Source organism: Hippopotamus amphibius, chromosome 9, assembly GCF_030028045.1.
Source record: "Hippopotamus amphibius kiboko isolate mHipAmp2 chromosome 9, mHipAmp2.hap2, whole genome shotgun sequence".
In the NCBI taxonomy this organism is placed as follows: Eukaryota; Metazoa; Chordata; class Mammalia; order Artiodactyla; family Hippopotamidae; genus Hippopotamus; species Hippopotamus amphibius.
Genome location: NC_080194.1, coordinates 44546766 through 44570507, shown reverse-complemented (window position 1 = coordinate 44570507; position 23742 = coordinate 44546766). Strand labels below are relative to the sequence as shown.

Sequence of the window (23742 nt, the reverse complement as noted above, 5' to 3'; positions counted from 1 at the left end):
TTATTTATTTTTGGCTGCCTTGGGTCTTTGTTGCTGCACACGGGCTTTCTCTAGTTGCAGAGAGCAGGGGCTACTCTTTGTTGCAGTGCTCGGGCTTCTCATTGTGGTGGCTTCTCTTGATGCAGAGCATTGGCTCTAGGTGTGCAGGCTTCAGTAGTTGTGCCACAAGGGCTTCAGTAGTTGTGGCTCGCAGGCTCTAGAGCGCAGGCTCAGTAGCTGTGGCTCATGGGCTTAGTTGCTCCGCTGCATGTGGGATCTTCCCAGCCCAGGGATCAAATCCGTGTCCCCAGCATTGGCAGGCGGATTCTTAACCACTGTGCCACCAGGGAAGTCCCTCCTTCATTCTTAATCCCTACTCCCATTTTCATATAAGTATCCGGTTTTTTGCTGGGTGACTTTCCCTAGATATATGGATGCATCTTTGCAAAGTATATATTATTTTGTTTTTAGTTTATGTAATGGTAATATGCTGTTGAGCTCATTCCGTTACTTAATTTTTTTCACTCAGCACTTTTTAAAAGATTTTTCTTATTGCTGTATGCCCATCCAGTTCTTTCCTTTTATCTAATGCATAATATTCCACACTGTGTTCTAACCACACTTTATTCATCTGTTCCCTTGCTAATGGACACCTAAGTTGCCTACCTTGTGTATGTTTCTTGCATATACCCCATTTGCCAGAGTTCTTCTGGAATATTTACCTAGAAGTGGTTTTGTTGGATCACAGAGTATATGCATACATAGTTTAACTAAGTGCCCCCTGATTGTGCTTCAAAATGGTGGCTCTAGTTTACAGTCACACCAGTAGTACATCAGGGTGCCTATTTCCTTACAACCTTGTCTGTGCTTGATATTCCTCAACTTTTTAATTGTTCTGAGTTTTGTTATTTTGGTAGGTATAAAGTGATATTTCATTGTTTTAATTTCCATTTTTCTAAATATTGGTGATGTTAAGTTATTTCTTCAATTACTTAGCCATTTCGTTTTCAACTTTTATGAATTGCTATTTCATATACCTTGATAGTTTTGATATTTTCAATTTCTTCTTTTATTCTGTCATCCCCTGTTTGTGTATTTCATCTGTAATGGTAGAGATGACACTTTGAAGAGAAATTCTTAATTTTGATTTACTTAAATGTATTAGTTTGCTAAGACTGCTGTAACAGAGTACCACAGATTATTTGGCTTAAACAACAGATATTTATTTTCCCACAGTTCTGGAGGCTAGAAGTCTAAGATCAAGGTGTTGGCAAGTTTGTTTTCTTTTGAAGTCTTTCTTCTTGGTTGATAGAGGGCTACTTTCTTGCTGTATTCTCATTTGGTCCTCCCTTTGTCTGAATTGTCTATGTCCTAATCTCCTCTTCCTTACAAGGAGACCTTTCTTATTGAATTAAGGTCTATCCTAGTAACCTTATTAACCTTCATTACCTCTTTAAAGGCACAGTTTCCAAATACAGTCACATTCTGAGGTACTATAGGGTTAGGACTTTATCATGTGAATTGGGGAGGTGGGGAGGGGGCGACACAGTTCAGTCCATCACACCAAATCTATACAGTTTTTTCTTATGGTTTATGCCTTTGGGTTCTTGTTCAAGACGTATCTCCCTTTCTCATAGTCACAAAGATAGTTTCCTATTCTGTATTGCTTTTCATTTTGCTGATTGAATGATTCTTTCAAAAAGGGTTTGCATGTAGTAGATTTTTATCAGCCCACAAAATATCCAAAATTACCTTTATTTTGTTATCATAACTTGTGTGCTAGTTCGCTGAACAGAGAACTCTAGCCTTAAAATAATTCTTCCTGGAAACTTTGAAGATATTACTGCATTGTCCTCTAAATCATTGTTGCCAATGAGAAGTCTGATACTAATCTGATCCCCACCCCTTTACAGGAAACCTCTTTTTGCTCCTTGCAATCTCTTAAAATTTCCCTTTTATCCTTTGGAAATTTGACAAAGATGCATCTGGGTGTGCAAGTTCTTTTTTGTTTATCCTGTTAGGTACTTTAAGTGTTCTTTCCGAGATGGTTTCCTTCATGTTGGAAAAATTTTCTTTATTATCCCCTTTCCATTCTCCATTTTATGAATTAACTCTTCAAATGGGTCTTTTCTTCTGTACAACACATTTATTAAATCTTTTATTTAATTATCATACTTTAAAATTACAAAATTATTAATAGTTTCTCTTCCATAATAACCAATTGTGTTTTAGAATGAAATAGCCTTTAGAATTCCTTAGAGGACACTAATTATTCTATTCAAAGTTTTTCTTTTGGTTAAATTTTGTTTTTGTTTTCAGATGCTCGTTCTTTTATATTTCATAACTTTCTTTCATACTTGTTAATTTTCCTCAAATATTAGGAAGTGCTTGATTGTACATCTTTCTCTTGAACAGTCTCCAACCTAAACCTTAGAATGCATGTTCTGGTTTCGAGAGTTGCCTCCTGTAATTGTGGGAAGGGCCAGGACATGAGTTTGGATAGAGTGTACCTCAGCTCATCTTTCTAGATGTGGGGCCTCTCTGTCTCCCCAGAAGATCACTGCTTAGCACCTACACTTGTGACCATGGCCCATCCTTCAGCTAACTCCTGCTTTGTTCCTTGTGCAAACCTTTCCCAAATTCCTTTCAGACCCTTCTCATAGGAGCTGTTTATGCCATGTGGTGTTCCACCCATAGTATTGCTTATTTCAGTTTCATGTAACCTTCTCTGAATAAGATCATTAACATGTGGAAGGGGTCCCATTAGTCAGGGCAGAGGTGAGCAGTTCCTGCACAGGATCCAGTCCCAGCAGATGCTTTGCTTTATTAAGTTGAACTCGGCTCTTTATTGGCCCATCTTAGTTTTCATTCTTGGCCCATCCCAAGAATGAAATTGTTCTGCAGCCGCCTCCATACTTACTTCTCTCTCCTGCATTCGCTGTCTTAACACGCTCTATTTCTACTAATATAACAAATAATATTTTCAAATCCTCTGACAGAATATCTTTTACATACATTTTTCTCTTCTAAGACAGTTGCTTTGCCTCCTGACCAATACTGACTGCCCAATAGTTCTGAGGCTTGAAAGAGCTCGCATGTTGCAAAGTCAGGAAGAAGGTCAGTGTGGCTGAAAAATAGTGAGTGAGGGGCAGGGTAGCATGAGATAAGATTGGAGAAGTAGGCAGGGGCACATCAGGCAGGATCTCAAAAGCCTGGCCAAGGAGTTTGAATTTTGTTCTAAGTGCAAAGGGCTTATTACCTGACACATGTCACAGCTGGTTGCTCTTCCCAGTTAGCACTGAAGCTCAGGACCAGTGAGGACCCCCTCTAGGAGGCGCCCTGCTGCACACAACGGGTGGCAGATGCAGGCCCTCTGGGGGGTCAGTTAGTGCTCTCAACAACCTTCATTGTGTTTCTTCTTTATTTCAGAGGTCGTATTCTCATCTTATCCTGGATTTTCAACCTCAGAGGTAGGAACTGCCTACTTTATATTTGTGTCCTTGAGTTAGAACATTAATTTTAATGAACAAAAATAAGTTAACAAAGCCATGAGAGGAATTTACATATATAACACTGAGGAAGCCCATTCACTGAATGCATATTTACTGAGTACCAACCACGTGCCAGACATTATGATGGCCTATGGAGATGCAGCAGGGAACTCAATGGACAGGTCCCAGACCTCACACAGCCCACAGACTAGCTTCCATTGTTCTCAGACGCTGTTCAGTAGTAGTGGTTGCTGCCTTAAGTGATCAGGCTGGCATTGAAGTGAGACTACCACCAGGACGAAGCCCAGTAGCTCCCTAACAAGAGCTCCCGCCCCAAAGCTAGAGTGATCCTGGCCAAACACACCACCATCTGAGGTCAATCCTTGGTGTCACAGGCTTAGACACTTGATTTTTGTCAGCACAGAAAATTGTCTTTTCTCTCAGGGTAGATGCTCACTAAGCAAGCTCACGAAGACTGATGCACTAACTAAATATTCATTCATTCATTCATTCATTCATAGTAAGAAGTACCACTATACAGTTAGCCATCCTGCATCCTTGGGATATGACTCAGTGTACCCCCTCCCTACAGATACAACTGGGTGAGAAATTATATCAATTGCTATATTATTGCCACTTGACAAACCAACACAATTGTTAACTTCAAGCAATAGCAATTTATGATTTTTCACAATTATTTGGGTTGGTTAGGTGGTTCTACTGGTGTTTAGCTGGGGCACATTCATGCAGCTAGCTGGTTAGCTGGAGGCTGGGTTTGTGGCCAGCTGGCATGGCTTGGCATCTTTATGTTGTCTTTTCATCCTGGACTTCTTTACAGATGGTGGCATCAGGGTTCCACGAGAGCAAGGCTCTGAAATTCAAAAAATGGCATTTTCTGTTGGTCAAAGCAAGTCATAAGGCCAGTGTGATACTGTAGTACCATTCTGATGCTAGCCACCTGGAATTAGCATGGATCCCACAAGTTAAGGGCACAGTCCCCAGCAAGACTGACCTCCCTTCAGGCACTAGCTGCAAGTTTGGGGGTCCCCAGGCTATTCGTACTTGTGACCTGCTGGCAATAAATTTTGGAGTTCCCATGATCCCCTCAGGTTCAGTAATTTGCTAGAACAACTCCTAGAACTCAGGAGAGCACTATACTTACAATCACAGTTTAACTGTAAAAGGTACAAATCAGGACTAGCCAAATGAAAAGACACATAATGAGGGCTGGGAGGGTTCGAAACGCAGAGCCTCTTTGCCCTCTTACTGTGGAATGAGTGCGTGTCACCCTCCCAGCACACCTGATGTGTTCACCAACCAGAACGCTCACCTGAACCTCAGTGTCCAGAGCTTTCATTGGCGTTTCATTACATAGCCGTGATTGATTGACTCACTGGCCATGTGATTGAACTCAGTCTCTAGCCCCTCTCCCCTCCCCAGAGGTCAGGCTGGCTCAAACCCCAATCCTCTGGTCACATGGTTGTCTTTATAGTATGGCCAGCTCCCATCCTAAGTCATCTCATTAGCGTGAACTCAGGTATGATCCAAGGGGTCGTGAATAACAAAGACATTCCTATACCACGCGGGAGCTTCCAAGGGTTTTAGAAGCTCAGAGCCAAGAACCCAGGACAAAGACCAGACAAATCCTTTATTATACAGCAGCCAGTCTAGTTTCAAAGGATTAGAGATACAGACTCCACGTCTGAATGGGAGGAGTAGCAAGGTCACACTGCAGAAGGGCATGTGTGAGGGATAGAAGGGCTTGTGGCCACAGAAGCCAGAGATAATTGGTAGGTTGCTTCGTGCTCAGATCCCAAGTGTGTGACATCTGAGAATGTAGAGAGTGAGATGAATGATTTAAACTTTTAGTGACCTCTCTATCAACATCAGATACACCCCCTCTAAGACAGGGCCCTCTCTGTCACCAGCAGAGCCTGTCATGCCCCCAGGTCAGGACATTCCTGCCCCTGGACAGGGCTAGATAACCCCCAACCCCCTCTGGCTTTTTCTTCTCTGTGCTCCAGTCTGACTTGCCCCCTTTGGCTCACACGGCCTCGCTCCAGTTAGGGAATTGCGCAGTTGAGGAGATGCCTTATCAGACTGCCACCACATTCCACTCAGCCTCTTGGAGATTGCATTTGGATTTCCTTGAGAGTTGCCAAGCACCATCACTGGTTTTTGTTATGCTCTCACCCATGACTCACTCGTCTCACTTATAGGTGTACAAGTTGGACCCCAGGAGGGGACAAAATATTTGGCCAAAAGTAGGAGCTCCACAAATGGTCATTAAATGAGCAAATGAAATGTAAGTGACCTGCTCAAGATTACATAGCAATTAATGGATCTTAGATGACTCTAGTTCATCTGAACCCAGTCATTAGCCCAGCATCTACCCCGTGATTTCCTTTGGCTCCATCTAACTGAGGGAATCAGTGAGTGAACTGAGTCTGGCATGGTTCATCCAGCAACTTCCATTTTCTAATTGATGGAACATGTTGACCCTGAGGCAGGCTGAGTTGTGCTGAGAGACCATGACACTGCAAGTGAGCCAGATGCACTGGCCACACCCAGGCCCCAAGGCCTGCCTGAAGTCATCCAGGACTTAGCTGTTGTTTTATCCTGGAACAGGAGCCTCCACTGCAGGATGTGGACTAGCCCATCAGGGCAGGTGTTCAAGGCTCAGGTCACTCCTGCCCTGTCTCCTCACTAGGAAAAGTCTCCTTAACAATGCAAGCACGTGCCCTTTTGCCTTCTGGAGAAAAATCTTAACCCAACTGTATTAGACGGGCAAGTTCAGGATAAGCCACTATAGGGCAGAAAGTGGGAGGTGGGAGCAAAGAGCCTCTGCTGTCTGCACCACTGCTGTACTGTCCTTTGGCTTCAGAGAACTCGAAACTGGAACTTTGGGTGCCAGAGAACTAGCTCACCATGTGACATCAGAGAGCCTGGAGCCAGAACTCCGGGCTCTCGGGGGCATCCCCCCTTATGACCCTAGATGTCTCTTTTGGCCCAGCCCCTCTAGAATGGTCATTTTCTCCACCACACTCTCTAGGAAGGGTCTCTGGACCCATTTCTTTATCACCAGGGCACTTTGACTTTGACTTTCTTTTCCTTCTAAGACGGCCAAGATATGTGCACTTCCTCCCATATTCGAGATTCTTCCTGTGAAGTCACTGAAGGCGAGGAACCAGACGCTGGCGCCACCCTTCCCAGAGCTGAGGTACCTTAGCCTGGCCTACAACAAGGTGACTGTCTGCTTCTCTACCTCTTTCCTCAGGGGCACAGATGGGAGGGTGGGGTGTCCGCTGCCCTGAGCTGAACATTCCCTGCGTCAACGGTATGCAGGCTCAGGAATTCTCAGGGTGGGGGTTCTCAGGGTGGGGGAAGCAGAGGGCATGCAGGCTGAGACAGGAGTCCATCCATTCAGTCACAGATATTGATTTGACACTTACATGTGCCAGGCTTTGTGCTAGGCCCTGGGGATACAGCTGTGCAAAGGAAGATTCAGCCTCTGCCCTTGTGCAGCTTGTCACCTACAGGGAAGACTGCTGTGGGACAAATAATCACAATATAGGCATGCTCAGTGTTATGAAGACATTCACAATACTATGAAGTATGTGACAGGGCAGGGGGTCTCACTTACTGTTTGGCATCAGGGAAGGTTCTCTGGAGAGTGGTGTTTTAGCTGAGATGGGAATCAGTGAGTTTAGTGAAGTGAAGAGTGAGGGTAGAGTGAAGTGAGAAATGTTCTAGCCTAAGGGAACACAGATGTAAAGTCCATGGATAGATTTAACATGTGTTTCCTGAACATGTCTTATGTTAACATGTTTTTCCAACAGCCATGTCCTATAAAACTTCCTGTAAACCCCGTTAGTTGAGCCCTACTCAGGTGTGAAATGCAGGCAGTTCACTGCTTACATTCCTTCTGAGGCAAGTGGTTAGTACAGCCAAACTTCCTAGGTGTTTTCTTCTAAGACTTATAATTTTAGCTGTAACATTGAGATCTCTGATCCATTTTGAGTTAATCTTTATATATGTGTGAGATAGGGGTCCAGTACATTCTTTTCTATGTGGATACGTGGTTTTCTCAACACCATTTATTGAAAAGACTGTTCTTTCCCTCCTGAGTGGTCCGCTCACCCTTGTCGAAAATCAGTGGACTGTAGATGTATTATAGGTTCTCCTTTCATTCTTGAAACTGGTTATTTGTGTCTTTTATTTTATTGATCCAAAATAGTTAGAAATTAGCCCTTTTATTGACTTTTTTAAAAAAAACTAAGCTACATGTTGATTTCTTTGGATTTCTCTATAGTCTGTTTTCCATTTCATTGATTTCTGCTCATAACTTTATTCCTGTCCTACTCACAATGAGCTTAATTGGCTCTTCTTTTTCTAGATCCCTACATAGTATAGTATTAGATCACTGATTTAGACCTTTTTTTTTTTTAACTTCATAGCATATTATTTTCAGTTCAAAACATCAGGCAAGATAAACTATAGCATTTAAGGATGCAAGCATAGGTGGTAAAACTACAAAGCAAAGTTAAAAAGTGCTTAAGTAAAGTTAGGAGTAGTTAACGTTGGAGTGTAGAGGGAGAATGGGGAAGAGCACATGAGGAGGCTCCTGAGGTGCTGACACTGTGTATTGTTATTTTATTGACTGGCCAGACCTTTCTTCTTTTTAATATAAGCATGTACAACTGTAAATATCTTCTGTAAGCACTGTTGGAGCTACATCCTATAAATTGTGATTTGTGTTTTGATTTTCATTCAGTTAAAATATTTTGTGTGTGTGTGATTTCCTTTTTGACCCATGGGTTGTTTAGAAGTGAGTTGTTTAATTTCCAAGTATATGGAGCTCTTCTGTTTATATTTGTTGAGTTCTAATTTAAATCTTTTGTGGTCAGATAACATAATCTGTAAGGTTTCATTCCTCTGAAATTTATTTAAACTTACTTTATGGCCCACCCTATATTCTAGCTTGGTGAACATTCTGTGTGCACTTAGAAAAAAATGTATATTCTGCAGTTTTGGGTGATAGTGTTCTGTAAATATCAATGAAGTTAAGGTGGTTGGCAGTGTCACTCAGATCTTTTATGTACTGTTGTTTTATTTGTTCTATCAATTATTAAGAGCAGTGTGCTAAAAAATCTCCAGCCATGATTATGGATTTGTTTATTTCTCCCTTTAGTTCTGTCAGTTTTGCTGCACATATTTTGAAGCTCTGCTCTCAGATACATATTCATTTAGAATTTTTATATCTACTTGATGTATTTATCCTTTTATTATTATGACTTGTCTTCCTTTGCCTCTAATAATACTCCTTGTCTTAATGTCTATTTTGTCTGATTTTAATATAGATGCACAGCTCTCTTATGCTTACTCTTTACATGGTGTATCATTCTGTCCTTTTACTCTCAATCTATTTACAGTTTTGTATTTAAAGTGCATCTCACTGAGACAGCATATAGTTCGTTCTTGCGGGGATGCTGGAGCATTTTTCCCAGTGTTCCTGCTCTGTCCTCATCTTACAGCCTTTTCTGTGTTCCTACACCTCAGAGAGTTTATCTCCCCACTCTTTTTCCTCCCCTGCAGTAACTGCTTTTGCTTGTTACTTAGTGCTCGCTAGTCTGCTGGTAGGGGACCAATGGGAGGGCCCAACCCCCATCTTAAGTAGGCCCTGGGTTCCTGTATCTCAAGGATGGACCTTCCTCAGTGGTCCTACCCCTCTCCCAGCAGTAGGCGACTTCTAATGTAATGGGTCAGGTGGAATTCCTCCTCTACCCCAGGACTAGCAAGTTTTAATTTTTTCCCTCCCCAGATGCAGGGCCCTGGGCCCATCAGGGTTTGCTGACCTTCCTCAGCAACTTAAGGCTTTTGTTCACTAGGGAGCAGGGTTGGCAAGGCTTCCTGCCTTTACTATAGTGGCAGCTGCTCTTCTCCTCCAGGCCTACACCCCAAGGAAGGCTTTCTCCAATCTCCCTCACTGTGTCCAGTCTTTTGCCCACAAGTGGGTGTGAATTCCCCTTGTGTCTGCATCTCTTAGGAGTTCTATTCTTTTACTCTAGCCCACACTTGGCCTTTAGCAATTCATTAAAAATTTTAGCTGATTTCTCCTTAAATACTTAAATGACACTCACCATCACTTCCTCCTACGTTCTGCTACAGGTGAGCCAGTGTCCGTGTTCCATCCCTCCTTGGAGGAGCCCTACTTCCCTTAGATTTCAGGCCACTTGATTGCCCCGAGACCTTAGCTCTCTGTTGGACTCAAGAAAAGTTGTACAGTTGTAGGTTATTCAATTTCTATCTTGTTGTTAGGAGGGGAGCAGCGGTCTTTCCATTTTTCTACATTTTCATTTGAGTTTTTAAATATTTTTCTTTATGGGAGTTACCACCTAACTAATATCTTTTTGTCTATGATCAGTTGTCTACTGCCAGAATATAGGTTCTTTTGAGAGCTACGACTTTGTTTTGCTTACAACTATATCATCTTCTCAAATAGCATCTGATACATGATAGGTGCTCAGTAAGTTTGTGAGATGAATGAGTGATGTTTTGATTGTGTCAAGGAGTATTCAGGCAACCTGTGTTGAAATTAATATTCAATTTATTAAAGTTAAAAAATTTTAAACCAATTATGCCTTCAAACAGAACTTATACATCTAGAGTATTCACTTAGAAATCTAGTAATTTTTGTGCCAAAAGTAAAATACTCACTCACTCTACTTTTAACTAATACTTACTTCATAAGTTTGACAGATTGCTATATTCACCTTAACCCAGTGAAAAATTGAGCAGAAATTTCAAGGTGTCATTGGAACCTGTTATTTCCAGGGGCATTAAACTCACCTTATGAGGAACAGGCTAGCCTGATGGCCAAATTCTGCTTACGGTGTCAGCCAGAATCCTAAGCCCATGTCTTGCATCTGGGACTTAATTTCACGGAAAATATGACACACATGCTCTGGATATCTTTCAACTTTCCATCAGTTTTAATTGTCACTTTCTTCAGCTTTTCAGCTACCTGATTTGGATGGATGTAATTTTGCATCCTGACAATTAAATTTTCCATCCCACATTCTGTTGTGACTGCTTTTTGACTACTTGATTTGCACAAAAGCCATTCTGCACCCTCTTTAACCATCATTATATAGTCATTTATTAACACATATTAGGTTTCTTCATAGGTTCATCTTCCGTCCCTCTTTTTCTATGGTCTAGATAAGAAGTCAGCAAACTTTTTCTGTAAAAGAGCCAGATAGTAAGTATATTACTCTGTCACAACTACTCACCTCTGCCCTTGTAGCACAAAAGGCAATACATAAGTGAACGAGCCTGAACGTGGCAATGTTTTTTTTTTTTAGAACTTTTATTGAGATACAGTTAATGTACAATAAACTGCATATATTTAGAGCGTACAATTTGGTATCCCAGTCCCCCAGTTTATTCCCCTCCCAACCCTCCCTGCTTTCCCCACTTGGTGTCCATATGTTTGTTCTCTACATCTGTGTCTCTATTTCTGGAGCATGGCAGTGTTCTAATGAAACCTTATTAAACAGATAGGGGCCCAGATTTGCCCCACAGGCTATATCTGCTCACCCTGGTTTTTGTATATTCTTTGGCTAAGAGTGATTCTTACATTTTTAAATGGTTGAAAAAAAATCAAAAGAAGAATAATGCCTCACAACACATTAAAATTATGTGAAATTCAAATTCCAGAGTCCATAAATAAAGTTTTGTTGGAAAAGAGTCACCACACTTATTTGCTTATGAACTGTCTAAGGCTGCTTTTGTGTTACAACAGCAAAGTTGAGTAGTTGCAACAGAAACCATATATCCTGCAAAGCCTAAAACATTTATTATCTGGCCGTTGTCAGAAAAGATTGGCTGACCCCTGGTCTAAATGATCAAATGTCGGAGTCCTTCAAGGCCTACTCTGAGTCCCTTTTCTCCTCTCACTCTGTGTTTTCTTCTGAGGCTGGCTTCACATCCCCATTACCCATGACCAGTGCCTCACAAACTTATAACTCCTTTATACCCAAGACCAGTGTATCTACTGCCTACTTGAATTTCTATGTGGAGGTTTAAAAGGCACCTCCAAATACACATATCCAGAGTGAAATAATGATCTTATAAATTCAAATTTGGATGTTCTTCCATTGTTCCATATCTTAGTCAGTAGCTGAGTTGCTTGAGCTAGTGACTCCATTCAGGTACTTGAGCCAGAACCTGCTTGTCATCTTTGATACTTCTCTCTCCTGTACATGCCTCCTCCCCACCCATATCTAATCCATTTCCAAGTCTTGTCAAATTTAGGTCTTCATATTTCTTTTTTTTTATGGAATTACAGCTGGTTTACAGTATTGTGTTAGTTTCAGGTGTACAGCATAGTGATTCAATATTTTTGCAGATTATATTCCATAGGTTATTACAAGATAATAATTCCCTGTGCTATACAGTATATCCTTGTTGCTCATCTATTTTATATATAATAATTTATGTCTCTTCATGGGTGGACCTAGAGACTGTCATACAGAGTGAAGTGAGTCAGAAAGAGAAAAACAAATATCATATATTAACACATATATGTGGAATATAGAAAAATGGTGCAAATCAACCGGTTTGCAAGGCAGAAGTACAGACACAGATGTAGAGAACAAACATATGGACACCAAGTGGGGAAAGCAAGGAGGGTTGGGGGGGATGAATTGGGAGATTGGGATACCAAATAGTACACTCTAAATATATGCAGTTTATTGTATGTTAACTGTATCTCAGTAAAAGTTCCTAAAAAAAATAATTTATGTCTCTTAATCCCATACCCCTAATTTGCCCTTCCTTGCTTCCCTCTCCTCTTTGGTAACCATGAGTTTGTTTTCTATATCTGTGAGTCTGTTTCTGTTTTACATGTACATTCATTTATATTATATTTTAGATTCCAATGTAAGTGATATCATACAGTATTTGTCTTTCTCTGACTTATTTCACTAAGCATGGCATTTTCTAGGTCCATCCACATTGCTGCAAATTGCATTATTTCATTTTCTTTATGGCCAAGTAATACTAATAATTTACATTCCCACCAACAGTGTATGAAGGTTCCCTTTTTTCCACATCTTCTCCAACATTTGTTATTGGTAGACTTTTTTGATGATAGCCATTCTGGCAGATGTGAGGTGATATTTCATTGTGGTTTTGATTTGCATTTCTCTAATTATTAATGATGTTGAGCATATTTCATATGACTGTTGGCCATCTGTATGCCTTTGGGAAAATGTCTATTCAACTCTTCTGCCCAATTTTCAATTGGATTGTTTGTTGGTTTGTTTGTTTTCGCTGTGCCACCCAGCATGCGCGATCTTAGTTCCCCAACCAGGGGTCGAACCTGCGCCCCCTGAAGTGGAAGCACGGAGTCTTAACCGCTGGACTGCCAGGGAAGTCCCTTTTTTTTATTTTGCTTTATTTTTGATAATGAGTTGTATGAGCTGTTTCTACGTTTTAGATATTAACCCCTTGTCAATTGCATCATTTGCAAATATTTTCTCCCATTCCACAGATTGCCTTTTTGTTTTGACAATGGTTTCCTTTGCTGTGCAGAAGCTTTAAAGTTTAATTAGGTCCCGTCTGTTTAGTTTTGCTCTTATTTCTTTTGCCTTAGGAAAATGATGCAAGAATATATTGCTGCAATTTATGCCAAAGAATGTTCTGCCTGTGTTCTCTTCTAGGACTTTTATGATTTTCAGGTCTTACATTTAAGTGATTAAACCATTTTGAGTTTATTTTTGTATATGGTGTAGGAGAATGTTCTTTTTTTTTTTTTGGCTACACCACACCACACAATGAAAAGCGCAGAGTCTCAAATACTGGACCTCCAGGAGGTTCCCAAGAGAATGTTCTAATATTAATTTTTTTTACACATAGCTGTCCAGTTTTCCCAGCACCACTTATTGAGGAGACTGTCTTTTTGCATTGCATATTCTTGCCTCCTTTGTCATAGATTGACCATAGATGTGTGGCTTTATTTCTCAGCTCTTTATTCTGTTCCATTGATGTATGTGTTTGATTTTGTGTCAACACCATGCTGTTTTTTTTTTTTTAATTTATTTATTTATTGGCTGTGTTGGGTCTTTGTTGCTGCACATGGACTTTCTCTAGTTGTGGCTAGCGGGGGCTGCTCTTTGTTGTGGTGTGTGGGCTCCTCATTGCTGTGGCTTCTCTTGTTGCGGAGCACGGGTTCTAGGTGCGTGGCCTTCAGTAGTTGCGGCGTATGGGCTCGATAGTTGTGGCTCATGGGCTCTAAAGCACAGGCTCAGTAGTTGTGGCACACAGGCTTAATTGCTCCATGGCACGTGGCACTTTCCTGGAGCAGGGTTCGAACCTGTGTCCCCTGCATTGGCAGGCGGATTCTTAACCACTGCACCACCTAGGAAGCCCCACCATGCTCTTTTTGATTACCATAGCTTTATAGTATAGTCTGAAGTCTGGGATGGTTATACCTCCAGCTTTGTTCTTTTTTTCCTCAGGATTACTTTGGCAATTCTGGGTCTTTTGTGATTCCGTATAAATTTAGCATTATTTCTTCCAGTTCTCTGAAGAAAGTAATGGGTATTTCGATAGGGATTGCATTAAATCTATAGATTGCTTTGGGTAGTATGGCCATTTTAACAATATTAAATCTTCCTATCCTCCAGCGTGGAATATCTTTCCATTTCATTGAATCATCTTTAATTTCCTGCATCAGTATTTTAGTTTTCCAAATACAGGTCTTTCACCTCCTTGGTTAAGTTTATTCCTAGGTATTTTTTGGATGCAATTTAAAACAAAATTTTTGATTGAAATGTAATTGCTATACAATATTATATGTTACAGGTGTACAATATAGTGATTCATAGTTTTTAAAGGTTGTACTCCATTTATAATTACTATAAAATAATGTCTATCTTCCCTGTGTTGTACAGTATATCCTTGTAACATTTTATACCTAATAGTTTGTATATCTTTCTTCTCTGCACCTATATTGCCCCTTCCTCCTTCCCTCTCCCCACTGGTTGCCACTAGTTTTTTCTCTATATCTTTAAGTCAGCTTCTTTCTTGTTATATTCACTAGTTTCCTGTGTTTTTTAGATTCCACATATAAGTGATATCATACAGTATTTGTCTTTCTCTGACTTATTTCACTTAAAATGACACCCTCCAAGTCCATCCGTGTTGCTGCAAATAGCAAGATTTCATTCCTTTTTGTGGCTGAGTATTAGTCCATTGTGTGTGTGTGTGTGTGTGTGTGTGTGTGTGTGTGTGTATCACATCTTTCTTATCCATTCATCTGTTGAACTTAGGAATTCAGTTGCTTCCATACCATGGCTATTGTAAATAATGCTGCTATGAACACTGGGCTGCGTACCTTTTCAAATTAGTGTTTTTGTTTTTTTCAGATATTTACTCAGGAGTAGAATTGCTGGGTTAATGGTAGTTCTATTTTAAGTTTCTTGAGAAACCTCCAAACTGTTTTCCACAGAGGCTGTACAGTTTACATTCCCTCCAACAGTGCATGAGAGTTCGCTTCTCTCCACATTCTCTCCAATAATTGTTATATTTGTGTTCTTTTTGATGAAAGCCATTCTGAGAGCTGTGAAGTGATATCTCATTGTGGTTTTGATTTGCATTTCGCTGATGATTAGCGATGTTCAGCATCTTTTCATGGGCCTGTTGGCCATCTGCATTTGCTCTTTAGAAAAATGTCTGTTCAGTTCTTCTGCTCATTTTTTAACTGGGTTGTTTCTTTTCTTTCTTTTTCTTTCTTTCTTTCTTTCTTTCTTTCTTTCTTTCTTTCTTTCTTTCTTTCTTTCTTCTTTTCTTTTCTTTCTTTCTTTCTTTCTTTTTTGATGTTGAGTTGTATGAACTATTTATATATATTTTGGATATTAATCCCCTATTGGTCATAGCATTTTCTCCTATTCAGGAGGTTGTCTTTTCCTTTTTTCAATGGCTTCCATTGCTGTGCAAAAACTTTTAGGTTTGAGTCCCATTTGTTTATTTTTGCATTTATTTCCTTTGCTTTAGGAAACAGATCCAAAAAATTATTGCTGTGATTGATGTCAAAGACTGTTCTGCTTTTGTTTTCCTCTAGAAGTATTATAGTATCCAGTCTTACATTTAGGTCTTTAATCCATTTTGAGTTTATTTTTGTATATGGTGTTCAAGAATGTTCTAACTTCATTATTTTACATTTAGTTGTCCAGTTTTCCCAGTACCACTTATTGAAGAGGTTATAGTTTCTCCATTGTATATTCTTGTCTACTTTGTCATAGATTAATTGATCATAAATGCATGGGTTTTTTTCTGGGCTCTCTCTACTGTTCCCTTGATGTCTGTTTTTATGCCAGTACCATAATGTTTTGATTACTGTAGCTTTGTAGTATTGTCTGAAGTCAGGGAGCATGATTCCTCCAGATCTGTTATTCTTTTTCAACATTGTTTTTGACTATTTGGGTTCTTTTGTGTTTCAATACAAATTTTAAAATTGTTTGTTCTAGTTCTGTGAAAAATGCCATTGATATTTTGATAGGGATTGCATTGAATCTGTAGATTGCCTTTGGTGGTATGGTCATTTTAACAATATTGATTCTTCCAACTCAAGAACACAGTATATCTTTCCATCTGTTTGTGTTGTCTTCAGTTTCTCTCATCAGTGTCTTATACTTTTCCAAATACAGGTCTTTTGCCTCCTTAGGTAGGTTTATTCCTAGATATTTTATTCTTTTTGATGTGATGATAAATAGGGTTGTTTCCTTAATTTCTCTTTATGATAATTCATTGTTAATATGTAGGAATGGAACAGATTTCTGTATATTTATTTTACATCCTGCAACTTTATCAAATTCATTGATGAGCTCTAGTAGTTTTCTGGTGCTGTCTTTAGAATTTTCTATGTGTATTATTGTGTCAACTGCAAATGGTGACAGTTTTACTTCTTCCTTTCCAATTTGGATTCCCTTTATTTCTTTTTCATCTCTGATTGCTGTAGCTATGAGTTTCAAAACTGTTGAATAAAAGTGATGAGAGTGGACATACTTGTCTTGTTCCTAATTTTAGAGGAAATGCTTTCAGGTTTTCACCATTGAGTATGATGTTAGTTGTGTGTTTGTCATATATGGACTTTATTATGTTGAGGTATGTTCCCTCTATGCCCACTTTCTGGAGAGTTTTTATCATAAATGGGTGTTGAGTTTTGTCAAAAGTTTTTTCTGCATCTATTGAGATGATCATATGGTTGTGATTCTTCAGTCTGTTGATGTGGTGTATCACACTGATTAATTTGCAAATATTGAAGAATACTTGCATCCCTGGGATAAATCCTACTTGATCATGGTGTATGATCCCTTTAATGTATTGCTGGGTTTGGATTGCTAGTATTTTGTTGAGGATTTTTGCATCTATGTTCATCAGTGATATTAGTGATATTGGCCTGTAATTTTTTTTTTTCATATCTTTGTGTGGTTTTGGTATCAGGTTGATGGTGGACTCACAGAATGAGTTTGAGAGTGTTCCTTCCTCTGCAATTTTTTGGAAGCGTTTCAGAAGGATTGGTGTTAATTCTTCTCTAAATGTTTGATAGAATTCACCTGAGAAGCCATCTGGTCCTGGACTTTTGTTTGTTGGACTTTTTAAAATCACAATTTCAATTTCAGTACTTGTAATTGGTCTGTTCCTATTTTCTATTTCTTACTGATTCACTCTTAGAAGATTGTACCATTTTAAGAATTTGTCCATTTTTTCTAGGTTGTCCATTTTATTGGCATACAGTTGATTGTAGTAGTCTCTTATGATCCTTTGTATTTCTGTGGTGTCAGTTGTAAGGTCTTTTTTATTTCTAATTTTGTTGATTTGAGCCCTCTGCCTTCTTTTTTTGCTGAGCCTGGCTAAAGGTTTATTAATTTTGTTTTTCTTTTTCAAAGAACCAGCTTTTAGTTTCATTGATCTTTTCTATTGCTTTCTTTGTTTTTATTTCATTTATTTCTGCTCTGATCTTTATCATTTCTTTCCTTCTACCAACTTCAGGTTCTGTTTGTTCTTCTTTCTCTAGTTGCTTTAGGTGTAAGGTTAGGTGGTTTATTTGAGATTTTTTCTTGTTTCTTGAGGTAATGCTGTATTACCATAAGCTTCCCTCTTAGAACTGCCTTTGCTGCATCCCATAGGTTTTGGATCGTCATGTTTTCATTTTCCTTTGTCTCTAGGAATTTTATTTATTTCATCTTTGATTTCTTCAGTGATCTATTGGTTGTTTAGTGGCATATTGTTTAGCCTCCACATGTTTGTGTTTTTTACAGTTTTTTTTTTCTTGTAGTTGATTTCTAATCTCATACCATTGTGGTCAGAAAAGATGCTTGATATAATTTCAATTGTCTTATAGTTACTAAGGCTTGCTTTGTGGTCCACCATGTGATCTATCTTGGAGAATGTTCCATGTGCACTTGAGAAGAATCTGTATTCTGCTTTCAGATGGAATGTTCTATAACTATCAATTAAGTCAATGTGATCTAATGTGTTATTTAAGGCTAGTGTTTCCTTATTGATTTTCTATCTGGATGATCTGTCCATTGATGTAAGTGGGGTGTTAAAGTCCCCCACTGTTATTGTGTTACTGTCAATTTCTTGTTTTATGGCTATTAGCATTTACCTTATACATTGGTGTGCTTCTATGTTGGGTGCATATATATTTCTAATTGTTATATCTTCTTCTTGGATTGAACCCTTGATCATTATGTGGTGTCCTTCTTTGTCTCTTGTATCAGTCTTTATTTTGAAGTCTATTTTGTCTATGTGAGTGTTGCTACTCCAGCTTTCTTTTGATTTCCATTTGCATGGAATACCTTTTTCCATCCCCTCACTTTCAGTTTGTGTGTGTCTCTAGATCTAAAGTAAGTCTCTTGCAGCATATATACAGGTCTTGTTTTTTTAATCCATTCAGCCACCTTCCTATTTGTAATTTTCTTGTTTCTATTTGTGGCCTTTTCTTTTCTGCCTAGAGAAGTTCCTCTAGCATTTTTTGTAAAGCTGGTTTGGTGGTGCTGAATTCTCTTAGCTTTTGCTTGTCCATAAAGCTTTTGATTTCTCCATCAAATCTGAATGTAAACCTTGCTCTGTATTCTATTTTTTTTTTCTTTTCTTTTTTTGGATGCCCCACATGTCTTGCAGGATCTTAGTTTCTCAACTAGGGATCAAACCCATGCCACAGCAGTGGAGGCACAGAGTCCTAACCACTGGATCACCAGGGAATTCCCCTAGTATTCTTGGTTGTAGGTTTTTCCTTTTCTTCACTTTAAATATATTGTGCCACTCTCTTCTGGCCTACAGAGTTTCTGCTGAAAAATCAGCTAATAACCTTATGGGGATACTCTTGTATGTTATTTATTGCTTTTCCCTATTGCTTTTAATATTTTTTCTTTGTCCTTAATTTTTGTCAACTTGATTAATATGTGTCTTGGTGTGTTCCTCCTTGGATCCTTTATGGAACTCTCTGCACTTCTTGGACAGAGTGTTTCCTTTCCCATGTTAGGGAAGTTTTCAGCTATTGTCTCTTCAAGTATTTTCTCAGGCCCTTTGTCTCTGTCTTCTCCTTCTGGGACCCCTGTAATGTGAATGTTGGTAAGTTTAATGTTGTTCTAGAGGTCTCTTAGACTGTCTTCATTTCTTTTTTTTTTTTAAGAACTTTCATTAAGATACAACTGACATACAATAAACTGCATATGTTTAAAGTGTACAATTTGATATTTTTTTCTTGTTAGTAATGTATATGTGGCAATCCCAGTCTCCCAATTCATCCTGTCTTCATTTCTTTTTTCTTTATTCTGTTTTTCAGCAGTGATTTCCACCAATCGGTCTTCCAGATCACTTATTTATTCTTCTGCCTCACTTATTCTGCTATTGATTCCTTCTACTGTATTTTTCACTTTAGTTATTGTCCAGCTCTGCTTGTTTGTTCTTTAAATCTTCTAGCTGTTTGTTAAACATTTCTTGTATTTTCTTGGTCTGTGCCATCATTCTTTTTCAGAGGTCTTGGATCATCTTTACTGTCATTACTCTGAATTCTTTTTCAGGTAGATTGCCTGGCTCCACTTCACTTAGTTGTTCTCCTGGGGTTTCACCTTGTTCCTTTGTCTGGAACATATTTCTCTGCTGTCTCATTTTGTCTAGCTTTCAGTGTTTGCAGTCTCCGTTCTGCAGCCTGCAGGATTGTGATTCCTATTGCTTCAGGTGTCTGTTCCGTGGTGGGTGAGGTTGGTCTAGGGGCTTGTGTAGGCTTCCTGGTGCGAGAGACTGGTGCTGGCCCACTGTTGAGTGGAGCTGGGTCTTGTCCCTCTGGTGGGTAGGGTCATGTCAAGGGGTGTGTTTAGAGGTGGCTGTGGGCTTAGGAAGACTTTAGGCAACCTCTTTGCTGATGGGTGGGGCTGTGTTCCCACCCAGTTAGTTGTTTGGCCTGAGGCATCCCAGCACTGGAGCCTGCAGGCTGTTGGGTGGGGCCAGGTCTTGGTGCCAAAATGGTGACCTCCAGGAGAGCTCATGGGGATGAATGTTCCCCCAGGCCTCTGCCACCAGTGTCTTTGTCCCCACAGTGAGCCACAGCCAATCCCCACCTCCCCAGGAGACCCTCCAAGACCCACAGATAGATCTGGCCCAGGCTCCTGTGGAGTCACTGCTTTGCCCTGGGCCCCAGTGTATGTGAAATCTTGTGTGTGCCCTCCAAGAGTAGAGTCTGTTTCCCCCAGCCCTGTGGAGCTCCTGCACTCAATCCTCTCTGGCCTTCAAAGTCATATGCTCTGCGGGCTCCTCATCCTGATGCCAGACCTCCAGACTCAGAACTCTCAGTCCTGTGGGAGAACCTCTGCAACATAATTATTTTCCAGTTTGTGGGTCACCCACCGACCAGGTATGGGATTGGATTGTTTCATGAAAGTGTCCCTCTTACCGTCTTATTGTGGCTTCTCCTTTGTCTTTGGATATAGAATATCTTTTTGGTAGGTTCCAGTCTTTTTCTTCAATGGCTGTTCAGCAGTTAGTTGTGATTTTGGTCTTTTCTTGAGAGGAGGTAAGCTCAAGTCCTTTTACTCTACCATCTTGTCTTTACACTATCATACTAGGTCATGATTACTGTTTTTCTTATCATATTTTACATCAAATTGTTTTGTATATGTCTTAACTGCTTGTTCTGGACATAGATGATTTTACTACTTTTGTCTTTTAACCTCCCTACCACCTTTGAGTATGGATGATTTCCTACATTTACTAAATGTTTTCCTTTACTGGTAAGCTTTTTTATTTCATAATTTTCTTGTTTCTGTTTGTAGTCTTTTATTTTTCACTTAGAGAAATTCCTTTAACATTTGTTATAAAGCTGGTTTAGCGGTGCTGAGTTCTTTTAGCTTTTCCTTATATGTAAATCTCTTGATTTCTCCATTCAATCTGAAGCATGGCCCTGCTGGGTAGAGTATTTTTGGTTGTGCCTTATTCCCTTTCATCACTTTAAATATATTGTGCCATTCCCTTCTTGCCTGTTAAGTTTCTGCTGAAAAATCAGCTGATAGTCTTATAGGAGTTTCCTTGTATGTTATTTGTTGCTTTTCCCTTGCTGCTTTTAGTATTCTCTCTTTATCTTTAATTTTTGTCATTTTAATTACAGTGTGACTTCATGTATTCATCTTTGGATTAATCCTGTATGGGACTCTGTGCTTCTTGCACTTGGATGTCTGTCTCTTTTCTCAGGTTAGGGAATTTTTCAGTTATTATATCTTCAGTTATGTTCTCAGTGCCTTCCTCTCTTCTCCTTCTGGGATCCCTATAATGCAAATATTTGTGTGCTTGATGTGGTCCCAGAGGTCTCTAACTGTCCTCATTTCTTTTTATTTCTTCTTTTTTTTCTGTTCAGTGGCAGTGATTTCCACTACTCTTCCAGCTCACTGATCCATTCCTCTGTGTTACTTAGTCTACTGTTGATTCCTTATTGTATTTTTCATTTCAGTTATTGCACTCTTCATCTTTGTTTTGTTGTTCTTTATATTTTCTAATATAAAGTTTAATATTCTGACTTCTCTCTCTGTGCATCCATTCTTTGTCCAAATTCTTTGAAACTGAACGCTTTCTCAGGTAGATTGCCTGTCTCCACTTAGTTTTTCTTCTGAGGTTTTACCTTGTTTCTTCATCTGGAACATGTTCCTATTTCACCTCATCTTGCCTAAGTTGCTGTTTTTATTTTTATGGATTTGGCAGGGTGGTTCTGTATCCTGACCTTAGAGAAGTATCCTTTTGTTGGAGACGTCCTGTGTGTCCCAGCAGCACACTATCCTCTCATCACCAGAGCTGTATGCTCTAAGGATTCCCCCACGAGTGCTATATGGATCTTTCTGTTGTGGCAGGCTGACTGTGTGCATGGCCTGAGTTTGTGGGTGGTCTGCTAGACTTAGTTGGCCCCTGGTCCTGTTGGTTGCCCTACCCTGCCTTGTGTGGAGGCTGCTGGTCATTGGTTCATAGGACCTGGTCATGGGGTAGCTGACTGCAGAACCCTGGGGTACCTCAGGGCCAGCTTACTGGTGGGCAGAATCAGGGTCCAAGAGACCTCAGTCTATTGTGTGTCCACTGGTGGGTGAAGGAAGGTTCTGGGGCTAGTGCTGGACTACTGGTGAGCCCAGCTGTTTCCTGGGGTCTGGTTGTAGGGCCCAGGGGTCCTAGAGGTGGTGTCAGATTGCTGGTGGGTGGGGCTGATTCCTAACACAGTGGGTTGTGGGGCCTGGGTTATCCTGAAGCACATGTTGGCCTGCTAGTGGGTGGGCTAGGGCCCAGCCATTCCAGGGCAGGATCTGGCCTACTAGTGGGTGGGCTGGTTCCACAGGCTGCAAGGCTGTGGTTTTCTTGTGGCTGGTGTCTACCTGCTGGTGGGTGAAGGTGGGCCTGACACTAGACCAGGTTCTCTGGTGTGCAGGGCCAGGGTCCAGCACGTCCCAGGGTAGGGTCTGACTTGCTGTTCGGCAGGCCATGTCTGCAGACTGTGGGGCTTCGGTTTTCTTATGGGTGCTGTCTGCCCACTGGTGGGCAGAAATGGGCCTGAGGCTAGAGAAAAATCCTTGGAGAGTGGGGCTAGGTCCAAGGGATTATGGGGCTGGTGCCGGTACATTGGTGGGTGGAGCTGGTTCCCAGGGCCTCAGGTCTAGTGCCCTCTGGTGGGTAGGGCTGTGTCCAGCTGTGAGATTCTTAAGGCAGCTTCTCTGCTGGTGGGTAGGGCTGTGTCCATGCCTAGTTAGTTGCTTGGCCTGAGGCATCAGTACTGATGTCTGCAGACTGCTGAGCCAGGGCAGGACTGCATCCTGGGACTAATAAACTAGAGGGAAGGTTCTAAAATGGTGCTTGCCAGCACCAGTGTCCACGTGGTAGAATGAGCACCCTAAAACGGCTGCTTCCAGAGCCCCAGGGTGAGCTCCGTTTGCATCCTGCCTCTCCGGGAGACTCCAAGATCAGCAAGTGGGTCTGACCCAGGCTCCTACCAAATTACTGCTTCTGCCCTGGGTCTCAGAGTGTGTGAGATTTTTTTGTGTGCCCTTTACAAGTGAAGTCTCTATTTCCCCCAGCCCTCTGGCACTCCCTAAAGTAAGCCCCACTGGTCCTCAAAGCCAAATGCTCTGGGGGCTCATCTTCCCAGTGCAGGACCCCTGGTCTGGGGAGCCCAGCGTGGGGCTTGGACCTCTCACTTCTCTGGGAGAACCTCTGTAATTGTAATTATTCTCTTTATGGGTTGCCCACCCAGGGTTATGGGACTTGACTGTGTTGCCACTCCACCCTTCCTACCCAATCTCATTGTGGTTCCTTCTTTATATCTCTAGTCATAGAAGATCTTTTCTGTTAGGTTCTGGTCCTTTCCATCAATGGTTGTTCTGTAAATAGTTGTAATTTTGGTATGCCTATGAGAGGAGGTGAGCTCAGGGTCTTTCTACTCCACCATGTTGGCCAGTCCCTGGTCGTGAATGGATGTTTTTATGTGGGAGCATCCATATGTAGACTGGGTGTGCCCAGTGTCTTTGGGGTGAGGGCTAGATTTGATGTGGATGCCAGCCACATCTTGCCTCAGGGTGTGCTGGCCACTAAGATACAAATGTGGCTGGTGTTAGACTAGCTAGAGCCTCCAGCACGATGTAAGGCGGGACTTCCTTTCTGCTCAGTGGCCACCGTCACTCTGTCAGGGGTGGAGTCTGCTGCCTAGTTGCTGGAGCAGAAGCCCTGAAGGCCC

The 23742-nt window shown here is 40.8% G+C and overlaps 1 protein-coding gene across 14 annotated transcripts in view; it reads left to right on the top strand.

Moving 5' to 3' along the window:
• XRRA1 (X-ray radiation resistance associated 1) overlaps positions 1-23742 on the top strand; it is a 90214-nt gene that overhangs the window by 54428 nt on the left and 12044 nt on the right. For all 14 annotated transcript variants that reach the window (XM_057749947.1, XM_057749951.1, XM_057749949.1 and 11 more), the window contains 2 exons: positions 3409-3449; positions 6590-6715. In XM_057749947.1, coding sequence (XP_057605930.1) covers positions 3409-3449; positions 6590-6715 — 167 coding nt within the window. The remainder of the gene's footprint in view (positions 1-3408; positions 3450-6589; positions 6716-23742) is intronic.